At 41.9% G+C, this 17,810-nt stretch overlaps 1 protein-coding gene across 1 annotated transcript in view; it reads right to left on the bottom strand.

The window, feature by feature from the left end:
* Positions 1 to 6,072: 6,072 nt before the first annotated feature.
* Positions 6,073 to 17,810, bottom strand: part of LOC145393868 (vesicle-trafficking protein SEC22b-B-like) — an 18,144-nt gene continuing 6,406 nt past the window's right edge. The window contains exons 3-4 of the mRNA XM_080267927.1: positions 6,880 to 7,026; positions 6,073 to 6,254 (exon numbers count right to left, since the gene is read on the bottom strand). Of these exons, the coding sequence (XP_080124053.1) occupies positions 6,106 to 6,254; positions 6,880 to 7,026 (296 nt within the window). The 3' untranslated portion in view covers positions 6,073 to 6,105. The remainder of the gene's footprint in view (positions 6,255 to 6,879; positions 7,027 to 17,810) is intronic.

Here is a 17,810-nt window from a genome sequence, read left to right as displayed (position 1 = left end):
TCAGACTCAGTCATCCCAAAGTACCAAGTAATGGGAAGACATGGAAGAGGTATCCATCATACCTTATAACTGAAGAATATTGCTAGTTTTGTATGAGGTTTGTACCAGAAAATGCATTAGTTGCACCCTGCTGAGTTTATGTTGTGAATGTGTCTTGCACTCTGGCCATGGTGATATAATTCCAAGATAATTAACTTTACAAAAACTGAAAGACTTTGGAATATAAATACAAGGAAATCATAAAATGTTTATTACACTGTAGAGAATGAATAAAATTGTGCAGTAATATAAATAAAAAAGGATACACCAGTTGAAAAAAAAAAAAAAAGTTGTACAGTGATGGGCTCAGATTCATTGTCATATCCTTTCCTAATGTTAATTTTATAACAGTACTACCATAAGAAGACATATGGCTGTAACTGTTTCAGTCCAGGGACATTTTAAAAATGTAATCTTGCTGCTCTTAGACAAATGTATTCAACTTAGGCAAGGTCTCCCGTATTTATTGATTATTGAAGACAGTGTCTAACCCTACCAGTTTGAAAAGTTGATTCTAAGCTAAACAAAATTCTTTGGAAGTAGCAAGAATAAACAGAACTATATCACTGAACTGGAGTTAATTACCTGGATGACAGTCACTTGTAGGCATAGAACTTGTATTCTTTCACAATAGTATTACACATTTCAAATTTTTATTACGCTTTCCTGGTAAATTAGTTCAGTCATGATGAATTTTAGTGGCTTATATTTGCTACCTTCAGATATTTGTATTCAGTGTTGGAAAGAGCTCTCTTAATGAAGGAGTTAGTGAAGGCTTGTACTTTTTTTTTTTTTTTTTTTTTTTTTTTTTTTTTTTTTTTTTAATGTAAGGAAAAAGGAACCAAAGGTCAGGAGCCCACAAGATTGTTCCTTCCAAGGTAAAACAAAAACAATGTAACAGGGAGCCAAATTCAAGATCCGTTCATTTGAAGATGCATGGACACATTGCATTTGAAAGACTGGATATCATAGGCAGTTGGAAATACACACAGAGGGAGACAGTTCCAGAGTTGACCTGTTGTATACAGGAAGGACTGGGAGTAATGGTTAACTCTTGCACGAGAGAGTTGGACAGAAAAGGGATGAGAGTTGGTTGTTAGACGGGTACTACGTGCCCACCGTTGTGATGGAGGGATGCAAGCAGACAGTTTAGAGGAACAATGATCATTGATGTAGCAATAAAAAAGGGATAGATGCAACAGTGCAATGAAGAGACCAAGGTTGAAGGGAGCCAATAAGAGGAGGAGAGTTAATGAGATAAAAAGCCTTTGACTCAACTTTGTTGAGAACAGCTGTATGTGGGGAGCCTCCCCAAACGTGAGAGTTGTACTCTATATAGGGTACTATGTAGAATGTAAAACATAAATGAGAAAAGGAAGAGATTAAAGATAGTGAAAATTAAATTGAAGGAAGATGAGAAGGTATGTGAAGGCACTGCACTATTGTAGTCAAGAATTTACCATCACAGTGCTTCCCTTCTGATTGTATCCCATTATACCTGTAGTGTGCTTGCAGGGGCTCTCCCTTCCATGATCATATTTGTGTAGTATTTCACTAGTAACTCTCCCACACTCTGCTTGGATTATCATTGCCTACCTGTGGGCATCATCTCAGTTATACAGTGCTTAGCTGTTCTAATTATACTCGTACTGTACAACTGCAAGGGGTGAAGTTTCTTAGTAACATTATGCATCCAATATTGCCTTAATTACCTATTTTTTTACTTCTACAGAGCATTACAATTCTCTTACACATGTGCAGCAGTAGGTGAGAATGAGAGGGCGAAGGTAGGAGTATGTATAGTTGTGAGTAAAAGATGGAAGAAGAGCATAAGACAGTATGGATCAGTTGGGTCAAGGATTGTGTGGGTAAAGTTGAAAGTTGGAATACAAATGTGGGCGATTGTGTGTGTGTATGCGCCAACGCAAGATCGTGCTACAAGAGTGAGAGAAGAGTTCTGGACAAATGTAGAAGTGTGCATGGAAAAGTTTGGAAGGAATGAGAGAGTGTTTTTGATTGGTGATATGAATGGTAAAGTTGGGAATGCGAAGGTGGATGGAATAGTTGGTGAGTGGGGTGTGCCTGCTGAGATAGATGAGAATGGGAGTGCATTAGTGGACATTTGTGCTGGGAGGGGGTTGGTGGTAGCCAATACCCTCTTCAGGCATAAAATGATCCACAGGTATACATGGCGAGTGATGAGAAGGGTGGGTGGTGAAATGAATGAAAGGAAGGCAATGATTGATTATGTGTGTGTGGATGAAAGGATGCGAAGATGTGTAATGGATGCAAGAGTTTATAGAGGTTGGGGGAGTGGACTTTCTGACCACTACTTGGCGGTGGCCAGAATCAAGGTCCAATTAGAATGGAGAAATAGAAGAAGGGAAAGACGAGAGGAAGGAGTAGTTGCAAGGAGAGTGGAAAGGTTACAAGAGGATGAGAAAAAGGCAGAGTATAAGAGAGAAGTGGAGGAACGATTGGGCAAGTATGAATTGGAGCAGATGGGAGACGTGGAAGGTGTGTGTAGCATATTTACAGAAGAAATGTGTGCAGCGTGTGATGTGGTGTGTGGAAGGAAGAGAAGACGGAGGGGGGTGCAAGGAACAGCGTGGTGGACTGAAGAGGTGAAACAGGCTGTGGCACAAAAGAAGAAAGCATACAATGAATGGATGAGAAATAGGGGCGTGGAAGAAGTTGAGAGGCGGAAGAGAGAGTTATATGTAGAAAGAAAGAGAGAGGTGAAAAGATTAGTAAGAGAGAGTAAGAAGAGAGTCGATGAGGAATTTGGAAGGAATTTGAGTGTAAAGTGGAGGGACTGTAAGAAAATGTTCTGGAAAGAGGTGAAAAGAGTAAGACAGGGTGGAAGTGAAGTTAGCAGGGGAGTGAAAGATAAAAATGGTAGATTACTAGTGGAGAAGGGAGAAAAAGTGAGCAGATGGAGAGAACACTTTAAGGAATTGTTGAACGTAGAGGATGGAAGTAATGCAAGTATAAGTGGCTGGGGAATGGCTGGGAGAAGGAGGGAGGTGAGAAGACAGGAAGAAATCAGTAGGATAGAAGTTGTGGAAGCAATGAAGAAAGTTAAATCGGGGAAAGCCCCAGGAATTGATGGAGTGTGTGGTGAAATGCTGAAGCATGGGGGAGAGATAGTAGTAGAATGGATGTGGAAGATGTGCAGATTAGCCTGGGAGGAAGGTAGAGTCCCGGAGGATTGGAAGTCAGGTATAATTATTCCCTTGTACAAAGGAAAAAGGGAAAAAGAAGTGTGTGGTAATCATAGGGGCATTTGTCTTCTTAGTATAATAGGAAAAGTGTATGGTAGGTTACTTATTGACAGAGTTAGAGAAAGAACAGAGAAATTAGTTGGAGAAGAACAGGGAGGCTTTAGGAAGGGAAGAGGTTGTGTAGATCAGATATTCATTCTTAGATCATTAGTGGAAAAGTTTCTAGAGAAGGGAAAGAAGTTGTGTGCGGCTTTCATGGATTTGGAGAAAGCATATGACAGGGTGGATAGACAAGGATTGTGGAAAGTGTTAAGAATATATGGAGTAGATGGGAAGTTGTTGAATGCTGTGAAGAATATGTACGATGGTGCGAAGGCTGCAGTGCGTGTGGATGGTGAACTAAGTGAATTTTTCTCTTTGAAAGTTGGGTTGAAACAGGGATGTGTCATGTCTCCATGGTTGTTCAATCTGTACATGGATGGGGTAATAAAAGAGGTACAAGGTAGGGTAGTGGATGTTGGAGTGGCCCTGGTGAGAGAGGATAGTGTTTGGAAACTCCCTGTACTGTTGTTTGCAGATGATACTGTGTTGTTGAGTGAAGACGAAGGGGAGCTGCAAGGCTTGGTGGATGAGTTTGGGAGAGTGTGTAAGAAATGGAATCTGAAGGTGAATGTAGGGAAGAGTAAAGTGATGGTCTTTGAGAGAGGTGAAGTCAGTGAATGTACAGCGAGGTTGGATGGTGAGGAATTGGAAAATGTGAGTACGTTTAAGTACTTGGGTAGTGTGATGAGTAAGGATGGAGTTTTGGAGGGTGAAGTGCTTGAATGGGTACAGCAGGGAAGAAAGGTTGCTGGTTCTTTGAAAGCAGTGATAAGAAACAGGGAAGTGAGCATGGAAGTGAAAAAGTTACTACATGACAGTATTGTGATACCAACTCTAACGTACGGAAGTGAAGCTTGGATGTTGTTGGAAGGACACAAGTCAAGAGTGAGAGCAATGGAAATGAGTTATTTAAGAGGAGCCTGTGGAGTCACATGGAGAGATAGGCTGACGAATGAGGATATAAAGGAACGTTGTGGTGTTGATGTGGATGTGATAGGGAGCGTTATGAGGAACACAATGAGGTAGTTTGGCCATGTGGAGAGGATGGAGGGTGAAAGACTGATGAAGAGAGTGTATGTGAGTGAGGTGGAGGGGGGAAGAGGGAGGGGGAGGCCGAGGATGAGATGGAGGGATGGGGTGGAGAGGTATATGAGAGAGGGGGGTGTGAGTTGGGAGCAAGGCAGTGAAATGGCGGGGGACAGGGCGACTTGGAGGCGATTTGTTTGTGGCCAACCCAAACGGGATTGAGGCGTCTGGCAATAGATAGATAGATAGATAGATGAAGCACACAATTTTACTCTTAAAGGAAATTCACATCACTGCCATGGTAACAATAACTCATTCCATTTTCACTCGGTTTTTTCTACCTCTGAAAATAGAGCAAACTTCTGTACCATTGTCTGTGCTGCTTTTATTCCCCTGAGTAACAAAGCTTGCTGACATACTACAGAGCCACGACTACAAGTGCAAACTCCATCAGCCTAAGTCAAACTTTGTGAGCATCTTTGTACATAGCGTATTATGGCGGGGGACGGACCTGGCGACATGGAGGCGATATATTTGTGGCCACCTCATACAGGATTAAGGGATCTGGTAATAGATAGATTGATAGATAGTAGTATTAAATGATTATGTCATGCAATCTACTTTTTACGCTGTTACATTCTTGTGCACCCATCCTTTGCAACCTGCACATGTGATGGAGTTTCTACCCATCTCCTAGAATGAGTCATATAGCCACTGATCATTCCCCACCAAGGTGCTGATGTCCTCCCCACCATGCAAGGAAATTCACATCACTGCCATGGTAACAATAACTCATTCCATTTTCACTCGGTTTTTTCTACCTCTGAAAATAGAGCAAACTTCTGTACCATTGTCTGTGCTGCTTTTATTCCCCTGAGTAACAAAGCTTGCTGACATACTACAAAGCCACGACTACAAGTGCAAACTCCATCAGCCTAAGTCAAACTTTGTGAGCATCTTTGTACATAGCGTATTATGGCCGGGGACGGACCTGGCGACATGGAGGCGATATATTTGTGGCCACCTCATACAGGATTAAGGGATCTGGTAATAGATAGATTGATAGATAGTAGTATTAAATGATTATGTCATGCAATCTACTTTTTACGCTGTTACATTCTTGTGCACCCATCCTTTGCAAACTGCACATGTGATGGAGTTTCTACCCATCTCCTAGAATGAGTCATATAGCCACTGATCATTCCACACCAAGGTGCTGATGTCCTCCTCACCATGCATGGCCCGTCTTCCCGATATTTTTGCTTAAACTTCATAGATTGCATAACTGTCCACTTCCTAAATCTACACAGGACCCTTCCATGACAACTTATAGCTCTGTGATACAAGTAAAGTGGTGCTTAAGACAAACCACTTACCTACACACACCTTTATGGTTTACAACATTTTGTACACCAGGATATTTTACTCACGTTCTTGAGTCGTCATACTGTACATTAAGCTATTTACACTCTCATTATGGTGATCTCATGTTTTATTCTTACTAACTCCAAATTATTTTTTCCAGGTTAAGGGACACTTTACATATTGGAAGTATTCGACCTAACTATTTAATCCTTGCAGAGTGAGTGTTCTTTCCTTGGTTGAATAATACCTGTATTATAGGGAGGTAGCAAAAATAAACTTATTTCAAGACAGCCTCATAATGAGGAGATTAAACTGGTTATGGTTTCAAGGAAATTGATTATCACCTTAGTTACAATACAAAGAAATAGAGGATGATTATGCCAGTAACAAGGGAAGCAGCCACAGCTTTAGCATAGAGGGAACGACGATTAAGAGAACGTGCATCGCTGCGATATTGCTGAGATACTGCTAACAAACCACTGGCACGGGTCTCAAGATCTGGTTGAAGAAGAGATCATATAAGAAAAAAGACATAACAATGTCAAGATTTTGCAAACTACAGAAACTTGTATTGTACAGTATGTATTGAATTTTCACAAAGTTTGCTGACACTTTCTTAAAAGGATTGTTTCCTGCTTTGTTTTTCTCATTCTTCTCTGTGCATTGGAGAGTACCCTTCTTCCTCATGCCCATGTTTTGTGTGTGTGTGTGTGTGGAGAGGGTGTTTTTTGTTTGTTTGTGTGTGTGTGTGTGTGTGTGTGTGTCTGTGTGTGTGTGTGTGTGTGTGTTTCTTGTTTTGTGTGTGTGTGTGGGGGGGGGTGATTTTTGCCATCTCATTCTTTCATGTGACACTTATCATTGCCACAGCTGGTTTGGAAGTTTCAGCAAACTTTTGATTATGAAAAGACAGGATATACTGTATGTTTATATACTCATATGTAACACTCATGTAGTGGTAAAATTGCATGAGGAACTTGACATGGCAAAGGAGGAAAAGTGTAAATCAGCAACAATAACAGGACAAGGAGCTATTAACTGATGATCAAGAGATGAGAGTACTGTACAGAAAAAATAAAGGGTAACGGTACTTTAACTGAATTATCCAATGAGATCAAAATGGTACCTGAAAGGGAAGCACCACGTTCCAGGACATTGTCAATGTTATCTTGAAGTATTGAATGGACGTCCCGCAATTCCGTTTGAACTGCACTAAGTCCAGACACCCGCTGGCGTCCCCTTACACTTCGTCGTATTTTCTGCAGCGTTGTATCTAAGGAAAATAAATTAACTCTAAGGATTTGGGCAACTCTTCTTCCTGTTTTCTGTTCTAGTTCATGCCAAATTATTTTATTTAGCCAAGAGAGAGTCACAGGAGCCTGAGTTAAAAATTTCATCAAATAGAGAAAGAAGTGTTTTCTCTTGTGGGGATGGCTGTCGGGCCAGGCACCCAAGAGAGTGACACATTTGCCTCTACAACTGTCACCAAGCTCCGTAGATTTGAAAGAACACCTCACATGAGTCATTACCTTAGATGGGACGAGCTAGAACTCCATTATGCTTAGGTTATATGAAACTCACCTAAGGTTTTTCAAAAGTGTTACTTCTTGTAGGTGGGTGCACCCACCTCCCAAATAAGGTACTGTACCTGATTTAGTGACTTTTCTACACTGAGCGACATATTACATGGTTTCATGGAGCCCAGGAAACCATTTGTGCTGCTACATTAGGTGGTAACCACATAGAGTAACCAAATGAATGCCAGGTGATCTAATGGTTAGATTGTATGATGATATATGTAGCGAGCTTTCAAAATACAGTAATCGCTGTACTATCCGGACGTCCACTATTCGAACTCCCCACTTACCGGACAGTTTGGGCCTGGGGCTCTGGAACCCCCAAATAGCCAAAATACATTAAAAAAAAAAAAAAAAAAAATCCGACATTTTTTTCAACCGTACTTTGAAATTGGTGCACAGCGCTGAACAGCTGTGTTTACGGTCTGTGCTTGCTTCCTGTCTTCCCTCATCCCTCCCTAGTTACCAACTAACTACCATCCTGACTAGACGCTCATTCACTGGGTGCCGCACATGCTCATTTTTGTGAATTAACAGTGAATAAACTGCAATACCTCACCACTAGACCACATGGGAATTTATAGTGTTTTGCAGTATTATGAAATTAGAACTCAGAGTGCAAAGATTAAGTACAGAGTGTATACTGGCGGTTGAAACTGGCGTGGTGCAATCAAGAACAGAATATGCAGTGTTAAACAATTAAAACTCATAGTGCACAGGCTATAACTCATAGTGCAAAGGATTAAGTGCAGCACAACACTGGATTACTGTACATGCTTCAAGAGCACATTCATCACTGCCAGAGCCTTAGAGGAGGTGGGTTAACCTTTGTAACGAACGGCCACGGACGTGTTGTAAGTACTCTGTATCTATCTATCTATTGCCAGATGCCATAATCCCGTAAGGGGTGGCCATTTGACTCTGAGTTATTTGTTTTACAGGGAGGGGCACTAACCCTTCACCAACCCACTTGTGGACACGTAGGGAGCACGTATGGTTTGGTTATATGGTTACCACCCAGCGTTGTAAATGGTTTCTTGGCTTACAGGAAACCATTTGGCTTGTCACTCAATGTAAAGCCACCTGTAATGGAAAGAAAAGCAATAAGAAGTGACAGGAAAGATGGGAGAAATAGGAAGAGAGGAGGGCAGGCACAGAAAAAGAATGATAAAGGCTAAGGAAGAAGTAGGCAGCACTACATCCAGTGAGTGGATGATGGTCGGCACCACCTACCACTATAGTACCCTGCATACTTCCATATATTTTCCATGCCCACTTCTAATTCCTCATTCTCTGCTTCCTTTTCATTTATTGCATACTTTCTGTCCCTTGTTTGTGTAAATAGGGTCTTAAATAGGTGCTATGCATGTCCAGTAGAGGTAGGTGGTTTTCTGAGTCAGGCTGGGCTAGGGTCCATAAGTACCAGTCCAGGAGGCAGGGGCCCACTATCCGGACGGCCCCACTTTCCGGACATGCTTTTGGCTATATTACATCGGATAGTGGAGGGAATACTGTACCTGTTCTCAGTACAGTAGCATGCCATGGAACTCTGAACGTTGTATAAACACATCATCTCTTTTGTGGTACTTTCTGTTCTCCCAGTTTTGTGACTTTTCACTAATGTTCTTATTTCCTTGTCAGTTTTCCATTGTTTTTCCCTGGGGAGGGGGGGGGAGGGAAGAATACTTCCCCAGTATCCCTGCTTGTCGTAAGAGGCGACTAAAAGGGGCTTCTTTGTGTCCAGTGTTTCTCTCCTTACTGTCTTCGCTTCCGTCGTACTTCAATATTGATATTTCCATGTTTCTTCCGGCCTTTATTTTCTCCTTGCACTTATCAGGTTAAACATTTGGCCTCATGGTATGAATAATTTAAAGATCTCCCATTGACATCAACCTTTCCTCCCTTCCTGGGTCAAGCCTTTTAACCAAATGACCAATCAAGCCATTGCTAAGCTGTTTCAACATCATGAATGGATCAAGAACAAGACCGCTTCAATTCCGAGACCGCATCAACGCCAGGGCCGCCTCTATGCTAGGGCCACCTCTATGCCAGGGCCACCTCCATGCCAGGGCTGCCACTATGCCGGGGCCGCCTCTGCACCAAGACCTCTTCAACACCAGGACCATTTCAATGCCAAAACCACTTCAACGATGAAACTACAATACTTCTACATCTTTTTCCCTGTTTCAGTTCCATTGTTAGTCAGATACCTGTGTTTTGAATTAGTGGCATGTGGTCTTTGATACCTGCTGCTAGGAATCCATTACTGTATTCAGTTCAGTTCAGTTTTCCATTGTTTGTCTTCACATGCCAGGTAGTGGTGTCAGCCACTGTCTTGCCTCCAAAATTATGCTGTCCTGGATTTTTCCTTTCCACTCTCTCATGAGGGAACATAAACTTTATGGTAGTGAGAGTAAGGTAGTAAAAGGGTGGACATGCATGGGTTTGAGCTTACAGGGATAAGAATGGCCAAATGGATGTGCAATGCATCCTTGAATAACTGAACTGCAAATGGCGTAATTGCATCTGAGTAGCTGAGAGATTGGCTGGGTACTGAAGGCATTGTGATATGACACCTAGGTGGAGATTGAAGTGTTTAGGCATGCTGAGATAATGGAGGATGAATACTACATATAAGACTGGAGTGTGAACAAGGAAGCTAGAGCACCAAAAGATAGACCAAAGAAGACCTGAGAGAAAGTCCTACAAAATGACACAAGTGTTAAGGGATTGAACAGAAGTGCTGCTAGAGACTGTGCAGCATGGCTGACCACCACTGAGTGAACAAAACTGATAAATGCAAGCATGCATACCCACTAAAAAAATCACCCCAGAGTGCAATGAGCTTTGAGGTGACCCACAGAAGTGAAACCATGTTTATTTGGTCTATGTATCTCTCTGTCTGTTGCCAGATGCCTTAATCCTGTAAGGTGTGGCCACAAACAAATCGCCTCCATGTCACCCTGTCCTCCGCCATTTCACTACCCTTCCCCCCAGCTCACACCCTGCTCTCTCATATACCTCTCCATTCCATCCCTCCACCTCATACTCGCCCTCTCCTCCATCCACCTCACTCTCATACACTCTCGTTGTAAGTCTCACTCTCCATCCTCTCCACATATCCAAACCACCTCAATGTATTTACCCTAACGCTTTCTGCCACATCCACACCACGATGCTCCTTCACCTTCTCATTTGTCAGTCTCTTTCTTCATGTAACTCCACGTGCATCTTTCTAATAACTCATTTCCACTGCTCTTTCCCTTGACTTATGTCCTTCCAACAAGGTCCAAGCTTCATTTCCATATGTTAGAGTTGGTATCACCGTACTGTCATGCAATGACTTTTTCACCTCCATGCTCACTTCCCTATTTCTTACCACTGCTTTCAAAGAACCAGCAACCTTTCTTCCTTATTGTACCCTTGAAAGCACTTCATCCTCCAAACGTCCATCCTTACTTATCACACTACCCAAGTACTTAAATGTACTCACATTTTCCATTTCCTCCTCATCCAACTTCATTGTGCATTCAGTGACTTAATTTCTCCCAAAGACCATAACTTTACTCTTCCCTACATTCATCTTTAGATAACATTTCATATACACTCTCCCAAACTTATTCACCAAGCCTTGCAGTTGCCCCTTTGTCTTCACCTAACACCACAGTATTATCTGCAAACGACAGTACAGAAATTCTCCTAACACTGCCATCTCTCATTAGGGCTGCTCCAACATCCACTACTTTACCCTGTATCTCTGTAATAACCTCAACCATGTACAGATTGAACAGCCATGGAGAGACACATCCCAGTTTCAATCTAACATTCAGAGAGAAAAATTCACTCAGTTCACTATCCACACACACTGCAAGTTTAGCACCCTCATATGTACTCTACATGACATTCAAGAACTTCCCATTTACTCCATATATTCTTAATATTTTCCACATTCCTTGTCCATCCACTCTGTCATATGCTTTCTCCAAATCCATGAAGGCTGCATACAACATCTTTCCCTTCTCTAGAAACTTTTCCACTAAAGACATAAGGATGTATATCTGATTTACACAACCTCTTCCCTTTTTAAAACCTCCCTGTTCATTTCCAACTGATTCCTCTGTTATTTCCCTTACTCCGTCAGTAAGTATCCTACCATATACAGTACTTTGTCAGTAACACTAAGAAGACAAATGCCCCTGTGATGACAACACACTTCTTTTTCCCCTTTTCTTTTGTACAGGGGAGTAATTATACCTGACCTCCAATCCTCTTTGACTACCTCCCTCCCAGGCCAATCTGCACATCTTCCATATCCATTCTACTACTCTCTCTCCCCAATGCGTCATCATTTCACCACACGCTCCATCAATTCCTGGGGCTTTACCCATTTTTACTTTCTTCATTGCTTTCACTACTTCCATCCTACTGATCACTTCTCCCCAGCCACGTACACTCACATTACTGCACTTTCATTCTCTATGTTTAACAGTTCCTTAAAGTGTTCTCTCCATTTGCTCACGGTTTCTCCCAACTACTCTATGAGTCTACCATTTCTATCTTTCACTCCCCTACTAACTTTGTTGGTAGTGTTGGCAATTCGAAATGCATTGTTTGTGTGTCATGATGTATCGCACCACAAGGGTGCTGAAGAATTTTTTAGTGGGTATACAAAGCCTTTCATAATAAGCAACGTCTAGGTCTCTCTGCATTATTTTCCTCATTATGCTTGAGCTACTTGTGTCTGGTTATAGACAGACTGATAAATACTTGTGCTGCAATTATCCTGCAGATATAACTAGATTTACTGTAAAATTTTTGTTCAATTTTTTCCAGCATTCCACTTCTTTTATTTACAGGGAGTTGATTTAATAAAGTTACTACATGACAGTATTGTGATACCAACTCTAATGTATGGAAGTGAAACTTGGACATTGTTGGAAGGGCACAAGTCAAGAGTGAGAGCAGTGGAAATGAGTTAGTTAAGAGGAGCCTGTGGAGTCGCATGGAGAGACAGGCTGACAAATGAGGATATAAAGGAGTGTTGTGGTGTGGATGTGGATGTGATAGGAAGCGTTATGAGGAATACACTGAGGTGGTTTGGCCATGTGGAGAGGATGGAAACTGAAAGACTGATGAAGAGAGTGTATGTGAGTGAGGTGGAGGGGGGGGGGAGGCCGAGGATGAGATGGAGGGATGGGGTGGAGAGGTATATGAGAAAGGGGTGTGTGAGTTGGGAGCAGGGCAGTGAAATGGTGGGGGACAGGGTGACGTGGAGGCAATTTGTTTGTGGCCACCCCGAATGGGATTGAAGCATCTGGCAATAGACAGATAGATAGATTTAATTACTGTACAGTTAACCAGCTGCAGCCTAATTCTTAGTAGTATTGTGACTGCAGTTATTGCTAGTTCATACTATGCTGTCCCATTCATGCAAAATGAGAAGGAATCAGTACCAAGCATCAGCATAATAGGATGAAATACTGTAATATTATTCACTCTCCAAAGACAGCCCCAAGAAGTCTGATCCTTTCAGGACTTCTCAGGGTTCAGTGGCCGTCAGGACAGGAACACCTCCAATGAAACAAATGAAATAAAACAGCTCAGGAGGGAAAATAAGAGGCTGGAAGAGGAGGGAGACTGGATGAAAATTAAACGAGTACTGTATGAATAAAAAACAAGGATGCATGAGGAACACATCAGGAAAAATCAAGGAAGAGCACAAGCGGTAGAAGAAAATTCAGGAGGAAGGAAAAATAACAATTTTAGAACAGCAGAGAAAGAAAAACCAGGAAAAGGTGGAGAAGGAAATGGCTAAGGCCCTGAAAAGTAGAGAATTTCTAGTCAGGGATGTAGCAGATAAGAAAAAAATATGATAATTTCAGGATTGAAAGAAAGCCTGTACCAATAAGATCAGAGAGGGAAAGAGAAGAGCCAAGAAGGACTAAGGAGATAGTATCAGTTGTTTTGGAGGGTGGCAGCGAAGCTCAGAAAGAGATTGATAAGGTGTTTAGGTTGGGAAGATACGAGGAGGGAGGGGAGCGGTCACTAAAAGTTAAGTTTTGGTCACAGGTCACTGTAAATGAGATCATTAACAGGACGTGGAAATTAGCCGACAAGGAGTGGTTCAAGAATGTTTGAATAAGGAGAGATGCAATGAGGAAGAAAGCTAAAATAAAGGAGCTAGTCAAGGAAGCTATGGAAAAAAATGACCAGAGAGTGCAGGAAGAGAGAGAATTGTATTGGAGAGTTATGGATCAGAATTGAGGAAGTGGTACTGATGGAGAGAGGAAGGGAGAAGGACGGAATAATAAACAACGCAAAAGGATCGAAAGTGGCATGCGCTAACATAGATGGCTTAATCTCGGCAAGGCGACTTCTCGAGGTTGAGTCAGATAGTATGTGCTTTGTAGAGACCAAAGTAATAGAAGATATTGGTATCCAAGTGGGAGATGGCAAATACAATCTATGGATATGAGATAGAAAAGAAAAAAAAAATGGGAGGAGGAGCAATGATAGCAGTGAGGAACAGCATAAATGTGGATAATGTGAAACTGGGAGAAGGTAGAGCAGAGCTGATAAATATGAAACTAGAAACCAGGGAGAAAGGCAAGAGAGACATTGCTGTAGCATATGTCCCCCCTAAGACAAATGCATGGAATGGGGCTGAATTCTAAGAGATGTTGTCAGACATGGTTAGACACCTACAGAAAGTTACTGAGAAAAGCAACAATATAATCCTGGTGGGTGACTTTAACTGTAAAGAGGTGAACTGGGAGAAGTGGGACTTGGGAAGATTCGTGGGGCAGTTTACTGTTAAATATAGCAATAATGTAATGACCCAGTGGGTCAAAGAAGAGACAAGAGTCATAGGTGATGACACACCAGCTGAACTAGCTTTACCGCTAATCAAAGAACTGACGTAATTGAATTTCTGAAATATCTGTGTTCTGTTGAAAAAAAATGATCATGTAGTGATTGAGTTCCAAAAGATGGAAGGAAATGTGGTGCCAAGAGAAGAGTTTTACAGACACGGATGATATAACTTTGGGAAAGCAAACTTTACAGGACTGACGAAATTTTCAAAGAAGTGGATCGAAGGGAATTCAGAGAAACAAGAGAGACACAAAAGAAGTGGGATATCTTTCTAGGCTTTAACACCTTGGGTGTGGAAAAATATGTGTCAAGAGTAAGTGGGAGAGAGAACTGGAAAAAGGATTGGTTCAACAGAAGGTGTGCAATAGCAAAAAGAAAGGGATGCAGAATGGAACAGATGGAGAAAGAAAAGTAACAATAGAACAGAGGATGAATACAAAACAACTAGAACTGAATATACAAGAATCTGTAGAGAGGAAGAAAGAAACTTTGGAAGAGGTATAATTGACAAATGTAAGGAGGAGCCAAAATTGTTTTATAAGTATGTCAATGGCAAATTGAAACACAAGCAAGGAATCAGCAAGGTGAAAGTAGAAGGAAAGTTCTTTGAAAGCGCGGTGATGCAAGCTGAAATAATGAACAAAAGTTTCTAATCGGTTTTAACTATGGAAAGTGATTTTGTGGAGGGGGGAGGGAGTGACTAGAAATGAAGTGTTAAAAGATATAAAAGTGGAAGTGCAGGAAGTGTGTAAACTACTGGAAACTCAAGATGTAGGGAAGGCCCCAGGGGCTGACAGGATCTCTAATTGGATACTAAAGGAGTGCAGAGAACAACCGGTGGATAAGATTCATGGTTTAATTGTGTGTGCTCCGGAATAAGGGAAAGTGCCTCAGGAATGGAAGAGGGCCAGTGTGGTACCAATTTACAAGGAAGGGAGTAAGGAAGAACCCCTAAATTATAGACCTAAGTCCCTGACCAGCATGGTTGCAAAATTGTGCAAGAGAATCTTGAAAGGCAGGTGGATAAAATACTTGGAGGGGATGGACATTTTGGCAGAAAGTCAGTTTGGATTCAGAAATGGAAGGTCATGTGTCTCTGATTTGTTGAGCTTCTATTCAAGGGAGATTGACGTCCTACAGGAGAGAGATAGTTGAGTGGATTGTGTGTACTTAGATCTGGAGAAAGCCTTTGACAATGTACCCCATAAGTGACTAATGTGGAACCTGGAACACATAGGAGGATTGAAGGGGAATCACTTGGAGTGGATGAGAGACTGACAGATGAGGACAATAATAAAGGACAGGATGTCAGGGTGAAGGGAAGTAACAAGTGGAGTCCTGCAGGTCTCAGTGCTGGTACCCGTAATGGTCCTGATTTGTATAAACGATATGGTGGATGGAATGAATAATTATGCAAGTCTGTTTGCAGACAATGCAAAGGTCTTGAGGAGAGTAGAAGAGGATTGTAAAATGCTACAGGAAGATATGGACAGGATTTACAATTGGAGCCGGGTATAGGAAATGAAATTCAATGAAGAAAAAAGCAAAATATCTGAAATGGGTACAAGTACCAAGAGGCCATCACTGAGTTATTCGATGGGAAGGGAACCAATCACAAAAGCGAGAGAGGAGAAGGACCAGGGAGTGTTGGTCCAGGAAAATTTGGCACCTGAAAAACACATTAACAAGATTGTCAGAGAGACATTATAAGCTCTTGACAAACATAAGAGTGGCATTTCAGTACATGGATGATATGATAAAATTGATAGTGGCTCTGGTCAACCCCAAGTTAGAATATGCAGCAGTGGTGTGGTCCCCACATAAAAGGAAAGATATAAACAGGATTGAAAGAATACAAAGAGCAGCAACCAAGATGGTCCCCAGCCTGTCAGAGCTATCGTACAAGATAAAACTAGAAAAGGTGGGTCTTTCTTCCTTAGAAGAAAGAAAAGAGAGGGGTGACATGACTGCAGTGTTCAGGGCCATGATGAGAGTAGACAAAATTGTCAGAGAAGACCTGTTTGTATGGGATGGGTGAGCAAGAAGAGGACATGGAAAGAAATTGAAAAAGACAAGTTGCTTAAAAGATATCAAAAATACAGTTTTCCATAAAGATGCATTGATCTGGGGAATCGCTTGAACAAAGAGATCATCCAGTCCAAAAGTGAGTTTAATGCAAAGTTTGACTGGTTGAGACATGGAGATGGGACCCCACGAGCATAGCCCATTTCCTGTATATCACAACTAGGTAAATACACCCAAATACACACACATGCACACCCAAACACTTTTCTCTCTGTTGAGCTTCTCTGATCATAACCTTATTACTTTAACCTGTCCTATCACTCCGGTACGGCCTGTGGACCCTCCAAGGAAACGTCGTCTGTGGCATTTTGGAGCCGCAGATTGGGAGGCCCTCAGGCAGTACTTCTTTGATTTTTCATGGAATTAATATTGCTTCCATGGCCAGGAACCATCTGAGTGTGCCTTGCGCATTACGTAGGTTATTCTCTCGGGCATGGAAGCTTACATTCCTTTCTCATATCCTTTGTCTAATGCAAGAAAGCCTTGGTTTAACCACGCTTGTTCTAATGCTGTCTGCAACAAGGAGAGGGCCTATAAAAGGTGCTGAAGCCAACCCACCCCTGAATCTCATCTTTTTATATGTTTCTGCCTGGAATCATGCTACAGTAGGTCTGTTCTTCGCTCTGCTAAAAATAATTTCATCCATACTAAATGCTCTCAACTCTCCAATTCAAATTCTTCTTGCTCCTTCTGGCACCTTGCCAAAAACCTTTCTGACAACTTTACCTCATGATCCTTCCTTCTGCTTTTCGAACCCTCTGATGGCTGTGTAGCTATTTCGTTTACTGATAAAGCAGATCTCTTTGCTCAGACTTTCTCCTCTAATTCCACCTTAGACGATTCCTGTGCTGTTCCTCCATCACTTCCCCCCACTGACTTCCTCATGGCTGACATTAAAATTTCTTCAGCTGATGTATTTTCTCCCATCACTGGCCTCAATACAAAGAAGGCATATGGGCCTGATGGAGTCCCTCCTGTTGTCCTCAAGAACTGTGCTTGTGCCTACACCCTGCCTAGGTAAACTCTTTTGCCTTTGCCTTTCAACTTGTACCTTTCCTTCTTGCTGGAAGGTTGCTCTCATTCAGCCAGTCCCAAAGACGGGTGACCATTCTCAGCCCTCTAACTATCATCCAATTGCTTTAACATCCTCTGTCTCAAAAGTTTTTGAGTCTATTCTTAACAGAAAAATTTTAAAACATCTTTCCTATTACAACCTTCTTTCTGATCATCAGTATGGGTTCCGTCAGGGACGCTCCACTGACGATCTTCCCACCTTCCTTTCAGACTCCTGGTCATCCTCCTTTCGGGACTTTGGCAATAGCTTTGCCGTTGCACTTGACATCTCAAAGGCTTTCGATTGAGTCTGGCATAAATCTTTAATTTTCAAACTGCTCCCTTACGGTTTCTATCCTTCTGTCTGTGCCTTAATCTATAGCTTCCTTTCTGGTTGTTCTGTAGGTGCTGTTGTAGACGGCAATCGTTCTTCTCCTAGATCTATCAACAGTGATGTTCCTCAGGGCTG

Source organism: Coenobita brevimanus, chromosome 25 (genome assembly GCF_032717465.1).
Source record: "Coenobita brevimanus isolate Jiangsu-jjx chromosome 25, ASM3271746v2, whole genome shotgun sequence".
Lineage (NCBI taxonomy): Eukaryota > Metazoa > Arthropoda > Malacostraca > Decapoda > Coenobitidae > Coenobita > Coenobita brevimanus.
The sequence above is the reverse complement of the archived record's forward strand: the minus strand, read 5'-3'. Positions and strand labels throughout refer to the sequence as shown.